This window comes from Amphiura filiformis, chromosome 12, assembly GCF_039555335.1.
Source record: "Amphiura filiformis chromosome 12, Afil_fr2py, whole genome shotgun sequence".
Classification (NCBI taxonomy): Eukaryota; Metazoa; Echinodermata; class Ophiuroidea; order Amphilepidida; family Amphiuridae; genus Amphiura; species Amphiura filiformis.
Window position 1 is genome coordinate 3,696,708 of NC_092639.1, and position 10,543 is coordinate 3,707,250.

Consider the following 10,543-nt stretch of genomic DNA (forward strand, 5'->3'; position numbering starts at 1 on the left):
CCGCTTTTTTTTTTTTAATAGCGTGGCATTAGGCCGAATGCCGATTTTTTAAATCGCGCAGAGTAGCCGTACGTTGATTTTTTTTCGCTATACGGCCTATCTACTGAAGATAGCATTTAGAATCTCATCCCTAGTCATTGCATCTTTCTACTCTAGAAGTAACGTTTTACATTTATTTCTCTAAATTTTTACTTCATCATGTAGCGGCGAATGTTTTCTTTCTAATACATCAATCCCGATCAGAAAGTTCAAAGCGACATTACATATTCATCACTTTCCGCGTCTGCCTGTTTCTCTATTTTTACCTCTTTTTCCTCCCTTTTTTTAATAGCGCGCCAAATGACGATTTTTTACAATCACGCAGAGTAGCCGTGCGCGTTTTAGGATTTTTGTTCGCTATATCTACTGAAGATAGCATTTAGAATCTCACCCTGATTCATTGCATCTTTCTACTCTGAAGTAACGTTTTACATCATTTTCTCTAAATTTAAAGCGATATAAGAAAAAATGTACACTCTAAATTTCAAGGGTTTAAAATAAATCCTAAAGGATTGTGATCAGGGACCAATCAAGTAGGCCTACAGATTTTTTTTCGCTATACGGCCTATCTACTTACCAAAATCATTGACATGCAGTCATGCACATGTATTTAATTTTACAGCAGAATGTGAAATATATATTTATCTTTTAATATGTTTTAAGTGGAAAAGAGAATCATTATACCTGTATCATGATAAAACAGTAAAAACAGTAAAAACTATTTTGTATTGTTGTGTAATTGATGCATTCTTTTGATTTCATGAAGGAACTCTTGATAAACTTGATGCTATCATTGATTTACATGTACAGCCCTCTTTCTTGGTAAAAGTGGCACAATTGTGATTTTGCCCTTTTGCTGTTAACTAAACATATCTCGAGATTAAAACAAGCAAATTGAACAGAACAAACGGCATTTGAGAGCTAAGACTCTGCCCTTGACGTTGATGTAAGCATCATATCACAACGATATTTTATAATTGCCACAGAGGGCGTTTTTTACTTGCACATTTTTTTTGAGACAGGCTGTAGTTTGCTAAAGAAAGATATTTTCCACCTCTGTAAGTAAGGCACATCGTGTGGGTCTATTATCATAGTTTTGTCAGAATATCCGTTTTGATTTCACCTTTTTTCTTGCGACTGACAAAATGTCCAACTCATTTCAGATATTTCTATTGTGGCTTGCAAAATCATCCATCCACATTCGCGAGTTGACTTTGACAATTTTTGGTAGTCGGAATTGAAAAATGGTGCAATCAAAACCGAAATTCTGACAAAACTATGATATATAGCTCACGGTAATGTGCGTTAGAAAGTTGGGAAAAATCCTTCATAGCGAACTATTATTACTTTGAAAAGCTAAAAGGTTGATCAAAAAAAAAAAGCTCGCGGCCGAATGGAGCATATCGAAATCGGAAATCTTACACTCAACGACTGAATTTTCATACCTAAGTTTAACACTAGGATTTTAAAAAACAAAATATAGTATCAAGTATCAATTATAGTTTTTCATGACATTTACTGAAAAAATGAAAATTATTGCTTTTTATTTGTCCGAGAAAATTAATTTTACGTTGAAAAGGTGCAACTCAAAATTTTGCTCATTTCAACACCAAATTCGATCGTTGGATTGCCTTATTTAAATTGACTGAGTGAGCCTTGTACAACAATAGCCATCGGTTGACTAAAGTTCTGTCTGGTTAGCATAAACGCCTAGGTTAATGAGGCAATGATTGCAATGACTACTGATCCATAGAACAGTATTGCCATCGTATTGCTTTAAACGCTGTTAATATATCGTTAAATCGTATGGCGACCTTTATTCCATCCAAATAACATGCACACACAATATCAATGTCCAATTTGGGCATCATACCATTCCATATTAATGACCTGTAATAGCAACACTGCATAATGCGTGGGCTGAGTTCATTGGCTAAATTGAATACGGCATTGTACTGAAAAGGCTCGCATTTTTTCAATTATTGGGTGTTTTTTTGTTTTTGTTTTTTTGCTGTGGCTAATGCCAAATGTGGATTATATACTTATCGCCATAATTTGGAAGAAACATTAACCGTATATTTTCCTTAGGGGTAAGCTATTTCGTTTTATTATTATTTTATTACACCCATTTCTATTTTAGCTGTGCAAAGACTGAAAACATAGTTGGACGGATTTTATAACTACCATTTTGCCGGGCGAATGGGATATGGCACGTGCCCGTGGTATACCTACATGAAGATAATCACATTTAATTTTCGACATGACATGTTGAAGATTTTCAAGTGTTTAAGGATATCAAAGTAGTCTTTCAAACTAATGTGAAGCAAGCTGAGGCGTTTTTAATTTAGTCCGATGGTTGTCACTTGTCAATCACAAAGTAGTAAAATGTGTGGCAAAACAATCATATCCAGCTTTAAATCAAATTTTGAAAGAGATATGCTTCCCGGTATAGCATCTTGATAAATGATTGAATAGTACAACAAAATAACACTCTTCCTTTGTTTAAACCTTTCCCTCTTTAAAGAACACAGTATCATGATTGTAGGAAGACTGTCTTCGACGATGTGGCTACATCTTGTCGTCATTTTAAGTTCACTTCAAATACAGACAGTGATAAGCATTGACACTAAATTTCCACAAAGTGTCTGTGAAATCCAACAAAAGGACGGTGACTATATCATTGGTGGAATTTTCAAGATGTACGCTTCTGACACTTGTGATGGGGAGATGTTGACCGACAGGATGAGCTTTATCGAGGCAATGACTTATGCTATAGAAGCTATCAATAATCGAACCGATTTATTGCCTGGTATTGATTTAGGATATGAAATAAGAAATACTTGTGATGATGAAGACATAACTATGTGGACAATAATATCATTAGCCTCTTCCCCAGGAACATACACGGATACCTGCCCTCATCCAAAACGAACCAATACAGGCCAACTCATAGGGATCGTTGGGCCTGCCAGAAGCGCTATAAGTATTATTGCTGCCAAGGTTGGAAGGATATTCGCGATACCCGTTGTATCCTTTTATGCCACCAGTGAGGAACTGACCGATTCGGAAAGATTTCCCTTCTTTTTCCGTACAGTTCCTTCTGATCAATATCAAGCGAAAGTGATTGTTGATATTTTACATCATTTCAATTGGAAATACGTCGCGCTGTTTTACTCATTAGATTCTTATGGAATACATGGTGCAAGAGAACTGGTAAGATTAGCCGAGACATTCGATATTTGTATTGTAATCAATATGCCTGTTGCAGTTGCACTGCCTGCTTCAGAAAAAGATATTAAAGACATTGCAGCAGGACTTTCAGATCACGACAAAGTATCTGTCATTGTGTCTTTCTTAGAAGAGCGAGGAGCCCTGGCTGTTCAACAAGCAGTCAGAAGATTGGAAACTTCGAGGAAACTTACTTTCATTGGAACTGACGGTTGGAATCCTACCTTTGATCTATTTAGTGACTTTGCTGATGTCTTGGTAGGTGGAATATTCATTCAATTTTACAGTGAATTACCGGAAACTTTCCCGGAGTATTATAGTGAATTGCCAAACAATCGGGAGCAGTCAAGTCAGTGGTACCAAGAAACGCTTAATCAAATATCAGCCACTGATAATTGTACCGACCGGACTTCTTGCCCTGTCCCAGAAGTTCATTGGAACACACAACAAGTAATTAGTGCAGTCTATGCGTTGGCATATGCACTAGACGCTAGTGTACAGCGAAATCCTCACCAAAATGGATCCAGCGACCAAACTATTGATGGGTGGCTTTTGAAAAAGAATCTTCTTGGTATCTCCATACCACTTGGAGCTGATAAATACTTTCGTTTTGATCAAAATGGCGGCGTCCCCGGAAAATACCAAATTACTAACTGGCAATTTAACGGACAATATGATCTGAAGAACATTGGCACATGGGATGCACTTCAGGACACGCAGCTTTCTCTAGAAGAAGACACGATACAGTGGGCAACACGAAATACAAAGGTACCGATATCGCTTTGTATTGAAGAATGTCAGACTGGTTACATTCCAGTTCCACAAGAAAAGAAATGTTGTTGGGGTTGTCAGAAATGCAATGACTTTGCGATCATTGTGAAAGACAATAATGCTTCAATATGTCAAGATTGTCTTAATACACAGTGGCCAGATGAGAATTTTACAACATGTGTACTCATAGAAGAATCCTTCCTTGGTTATCGCGATCCGGTGTTTATACTCTCGGTTATTGGAGCTATTATAGGAATTATCCTTACCGCTTTAGCAGCTGCCGGACTCTGCTACTATTCTGAACACTTTCTTATTAAAGCATGCAGCAGAGAGCTCTCCTCAATCAACTTAATTGGCCTGGGACTTCTCTGCGTCGTTGTCATCTTGAACCTTCTCAGACCAACAAATACTACATGTGTGATCATTGATGTCTTCATATCGACGTCGTTCTGCATTTCCTTTGCACCGGTACTCCTCAAGGTCAATCGCATCTGGCGGATTTTTAGTCTGAAGCCCGGCCAATATAGACTACCTTTTACGAGCCCAAGAAGCCAACTCATCATAGTAGCTTGTATCATTATGATTGAGGTAGGTTCTACAAAGACGTTTTGTTGATGTTTTTTAGTTGGGGTTGGATTTGGGTTAGGGCTTCATTGTGTTAAGTTAATTAATGGGTCACCTTGGTCTGAGTGGGCATTTTATAAATAAATTTAGAGGAGTTAGCGCAGCGGTAGTTCCCTCGCTTTGCACCACTGAGGTCCCGGGTTCAAGCCCCGGCGCGGCCCTTGAACTCACGTGCACTTCGTTTATCCCGATTCCATGCTCGCAGGTTTTTTTCCGGGACCTCCGGTTTCCTCCTGCTTTAAAACAAATCGGCGATTAGTTGTTTGGTAAACAAAAAGCTCCTTAACCCAATGGGGAGCTGCACAGATAAATGGTGGATGTTACAATCTAAAGTGCGGTTAAGTTTGCGCTATTTCGGCAGCACAATGCCTAGTTGATGCTAACTGATTGTGATGATTCACCATGGCAGCGAAATTACAGCGCTTTGAACACTCCGTGATCTGTGGTAAGGCGCTATATAAATACCGAAATGTATTTATTTCTTTATATTATATTTCAGATGTCAAATGTACACCATATGCAAAGTTTTAGCTTTGAGGGTGCTATTGCCTCCATTTTTTTTTTTAAAGTAAAGGCCGATTTCTTTAACGAGACTGGGAACTGGTGTTGTGCAAGAATCCGCTGTAATAAAACAGAGCCAAAACAAGATCACTCGGCCTGATGATGCGTCATGGATGTGACGTGATACTCTGGCCAGTGAAGTGTGATTGAGAACATTCATAAATTATTACAAGACAAACATTCATTATGAGACAATTTTTATCTTATCGCTAATAACTCCAACAGCTGCACAAGCTAATTGGTTGTAGGTAGGTCAAACTATATTTTCTGATTCTTTGGCATACATTTGTCCAAATCGGAGCAATTTTGGGTTGTCACCCGCTATAAAATTGACATTATTTTGTCATCATCATATTATCACTGGGCACCTGTTCTTTTTGACCACTCAACATGTAAACATCAACATTAAACTATTATTGCTCTTCAAACTTCATCGCAATGCTTTGTTTAAAGGTAATATGGGTTATATAATATATATAATGGTTTATATAATATTTCATCTTATAGGTTCTTATTGCTATCTCCTCACTATCCTCCGCTCGATCAAAGCCAGATATTTTGATACCACCGGAACGCAAGCCATATTTGGAAATCTACTGTCGATTTGGAAATGGTTTCATCGTTTCATGTGTTTACAATGCCATTATAATCACTGCGTGCAGTTACTACGCCTTCAGAGCTCGCAGAGTTCCAGATAACTATAACGAATCCAAGTTCATCGCTCTTAGCGTTTATTCTACATTGATAGTTTGTCTCGCTGCCATACCAGTCTATACTACAGCCGTTGATGTTGCGCAGAAGATTGGCGCATTAAGTGCACCTTTGCTTCTCAATACATACCTCTCTTTGCTTTGTTTGTACCTGCCAAAAATCTACGCCATCCGCTACAAGACGGCTTCAAGCACACACAGATCACCATCAAGACGTAAATCACAACATATTGGGCAAGGTATTAATACTATTTCGGATGGAGAATTGTTTAACACTGTTGAATAGTTTCAGCAGTCAATCGACAGCTTTTTCACCATGTTGATATTACAGAAGAGTTTTATATACAAATGTCTATATTCATAAAGTACATATATTATTATGGCAGTGGAGGGAGGCCCATACGTTGAAACTTTAAACGGCAGAAAATATTCAAATTAAAAATATTTACCTTCCCGAGATCTACCAAAATTTACGAAGGTCTTCTAGAAAGTCCAAACCATGCATGCATAAAGGAAAAGTCAGCCAGTACTACAATAAAGGATTCCTTTTGGAGCCGCTTGCACATGTACACCGTCGCCAAGGTATTTGGCTGGTACCGTGCAGCACCAGGGGAGTACCCAGGCGCGGATTCAGGGGGGCCGGCGGGCCTGGCCCCCCTCCTCCCCAAAAAAAAAAAAGAGGAAAGGAGAGAAGAGAAGAGAAAGAGGAGAAAAGGAGAAAAAAGAAGAAAAAAAGGGAGAAAAGGAGAAGGAAAAGGTTAAATTGCACGTATAGTAGGCCCATGCCTAAATCGCAGTCGGGTCAGTCTATATAGGTAGGCCTATGTGATTATTTTGCTTGAAGGCGGGTCCTCTGCCTAAAAGCATGTGAAAATTACGGCGGGCCCACCGATATGTAGGGCCCGTCACATTTTGTCACCAAAGTCAGTAGGCCTATTAAGACGGACTCCGAGCCGACTTCAATTCAACACCATGCATGCTTTAATTGCGAATCTCAAGTCTTAGGCCTATAAAGTGTCAGTGTTACATTTAAAATTTTACAAACCTTTTTTTGTTTTAAAACGCAATGATAGTGTAAAAATGGTCCACCAAATGGCTTCAATTAGGTCTTCATTTTGCAAAAGTTTCTCACTTCTCAGGGGGGCATATCCCCCCTCAGACACCCCCATGTGTGCGCAACTTTATGTTTACATCTAAAGCAATATAGGGTAATTTATTTATAAAGGTTAAAACTTGTCCACGAATGGCTTCAATTGGGCCTTCATTTCGCAAATTTTCGGCCTTTTGAAACATAAAATTTTACACAATAAATAGTGCAAAATAGTCCACCAAATGGCTTCAATAGGCCTTCATTTTACAAATTTTTCTCACTTCTGAGGGGGAACATCCCCCTCAGACACCCCCTTCGTGCGCAACTTTATTGGTACATAATTATAAAGCAATAATTCACACAATAAAAGTCAAAACTTGTCCACACTAATGGCTTCAATTGGGCTGTTTTTCTCAAATTTTAGGCTTTTTCAAACCAAAATTTTACACAATAATAGTGACAAAATGGTCCACCAAATGGCTCAAATGGGTCTACATTTTCCAAAAGTTTCTAACTTCTGAGGGGGCACATCCCCCTCAGACACCCCTACGTCGCGCAAGCAGCTCAGGATGAAGCCGCTTCGCGGCCATTACTTACATTTCTTTTTCAAAAATTGGGCCCCCCCCCCCCTCTGACTGCTCTGGATCCGCCACTGGGAGTACCAGTGTAGTACCAGTGCAGTACCACTGCTGGTGGGCCCTATGTAGTAATTAAATAGCATTGGTACTGTGTAGGTACTCTGTGCGTACCATTTAGGTACCTTGGCGACGGTATACCTGTGCAAGGGGCTATATTAGGAATCTTGTAGTGTACCAGATGATGCTGTTACGAGTTGTTAATGACTCAAGGCCAAAAACACCGAAGTTGAACAATAATACATACAATCAGTCAGAATGAATCAAATGCACTGTTGCTTAACCAGCAGACTTCTTCTTGTTTTTGATCACAAAGCTTCGATATATATCCTGTTTCACTTGTCCTGCGAAGATCACTGGTCAGTGAAGTCCACTAAAGACTTTTATATCTTTATGCATATAAAATCCTCGAACAGATGACAATCTCCAAGACGGTGCTCTTTTCATCTTTCAAACAATTTCTAATAGAAAACATACCTGCCTTGCACGGAGTCCCCCTTTTCCATTTACATTGACGATGTGTAATTTCAAAAACCAAATTTCAGCAAGTCTAGAGAAGAACATGTCCGATCTCTTGGAAGAGGAACACACTTTGATTTATTCTAGATCCACTTCGTTAGTACTGGATAGTAGTACGTTGACTACATAAAATATTTCTGGTTCGTAATTTCCTTTCATTGAAGGCATATGGACTGTAAGCACATTAACTTGCCCACAACACTGCAATAATCTGTACCAAAAACATGTACATTTTACCAAACACCAAAATGACCTATTTTATATCAGCCCATTACTTGATTCACATCATATGATGTAATCTGGAAATTCCCAAGCCTAACTATGAACATTAACCTTTCACATTATAATACTTCCCAAAAATGATGTCATAGCGATTTTACATTCTCGGGGATACCCCATTTATAAATAGTGTAATGTGCCCTGAGTAATTTAATTTGATTATTCATCTTTGATTACACTTTAGAGTTACTTCCATGAGAAATGGTAAATCCCCCTCGCAAGAGTTTGTTGGGACATTTTGGGATTCCCAAGTCACTGTAAACAAAGTCAGGATTTGTTATGCATTGGGTATTCCCCTGAGATTGTAAAGTGGATATGACATCATATTGAAATTCCCCACAGGAAGTGATGTAATGTGAAAGGTTAATGTTTATAATTATTTTTGGGACTTCCCAGATTGCACATATGTGACCGTCCATCACAAACCGCTCGTAAAGTCGGCAAATTTTTTTTGTATTTTGAGTTAGAGTGCAAAAAATGCATAAAGGTTGTATTCATTTGTACCTAAAGTTTGTCCTACATGGTTCTCATTTTAGTCCAGTCAAACACCAATCTTTAATCCTATTATTGAGGATAATAAGCTTATACTTATGTATAGACTTAGTAAATAGCTTTATTAGTTTTTGTTTGCTTTGGCTAAATCCTGTTCAAGTGGTGAGTTAACCCACAATTAACAATGACAGGACACTGAACCTCGTTGACTTGGGGATGATTTGAAGTGACTGCCAATTATGACCATTTGATATTTAATACCAGCAATGTGGAAAAAGAGAAATAATGTAGCACCAAAATAATGTACCCTTTTACTGAAGGAGCAAAGTTTAACAAGCCATAACTCCACTCCTGGATATCGTTTGAAGTCAAATGATATATCATTGTAAAGCTTATGATATATATTTTCTAAACACGGAAGAAAACAAATTTGACCAGGGCTGACTTTACGAGCGTTTCGTCGTGGACGATCACATATTGTGAAAATGGTAATTGGCCTTCTCAGGAACAATAAGATCACATTCCTATGTTTCATATTGAGATGAATTTATTTTATTCCTAGTTGTAATGAAAATAGGATGACGGTGTAGATTCTTTTGATATGATTATATTCTCAAACATATCACATTAGTTTCGGTCAATTTAAAAACCTTTCTGTCGAACTGCAGTTAAATATAATGTGTTGAAAGAATATGATAATCGTATCTTAGTGGATTGAACTTCCAGTGAGTGTAATGAAAACAAAAACTGACAACAAATCGAATGTTCTTGTGTTGGCAACGTCAAAGAGGGCAATGAGCATGCGCAGATCGTAAAAACAATGTCATTTCAGCTAATGAATGCAAACGCTGTGGTATCTCATATCGTTCAGGTAATGTGCTTAGCCTGAGTCGCTTGGCCTATCTCGAACAAAATCGCCATGCGTAGCTGTTGAAGAACTAGTGGATTCGCCCTACTATCAATTTTTTTTGACACTAAGATATAGGGATGATGACGCTGTGTACCGTATCCTTTACACACGAATATTGTGTCCGATGCAATAAAAACGTACCCCATTATATAAAGCATAAAGGATAAAGCAGCAACCTTTATTTGTTTTCTTTTTCCTCAAAAAAAAGCGTGATTTAAAAAGTTATTTTAGTGTTGCTCGGTGAGTACAAGTGACAGCGCGGGAAATTGTACACGTAACCTCGCGTATTGCTCTGCATAGAATGTTCACGCTTTATGGCGCTCCATACGCAAATTATTTCAAATAATTGTGCTTCCACGTGACGCACAGTGCGGAATATTAAAAAGGGCGGCGAGGGGAAACTTAACTATGTTCATCTTTCATTTTGGGGCGCACTGATAATGTAAATTCTATTACCCCCACGACCCATTATTCAAAATCGCGCACTGTGATTTGTTGAAACGCGTCACGTGAAAGACCATTAGCAATAAAGTGGCCAGGGCAACGAACTTTATGTTCTTCTCGCATCACAGCGCACAGCAAAGCGCGATACAGTATATTAGCTTCCTTACGCATTCTACGCAAAGCATTACGCTTGGTTACGCGCCAATACTCACTATCACTTACGCTTTGGCTACGCGCAGGC

General features: G+C 38.5%; 1 protein-coding gene across 1 annotated transcript; it reads left to right on the plus strand.

Annotated features, from left to right (window-relative positions):
- The first annotated feature begins 2,571 nt into the window (after nucleotides 1-2,571).
- On the plus strand, nucleotides 2,572-6,546 carry LOC140165672 (metabotropic glutamate receptor-like). The gene is made up of 2 exons (XM_072188974.1): nucleotides 2,572-4,626; nucleotides 5,731-6,546. The coding sequence occupies exons 1-2, from the start codon at nucleotides 2,575-2,577 to the stop codon at nucleotides 6,217-6,219; spliced, it is 2,541 nt and encodes an 846-aa protein (XP_072045075.1). The 5' UTR covers nucleotides 2,572-2,574; the 3' UTR covers nucleotides 6,220-6,546.
- The last annotated feature ends 3,997 nt before the right edge of the window (nucleotides 6,547-10,543 follow it).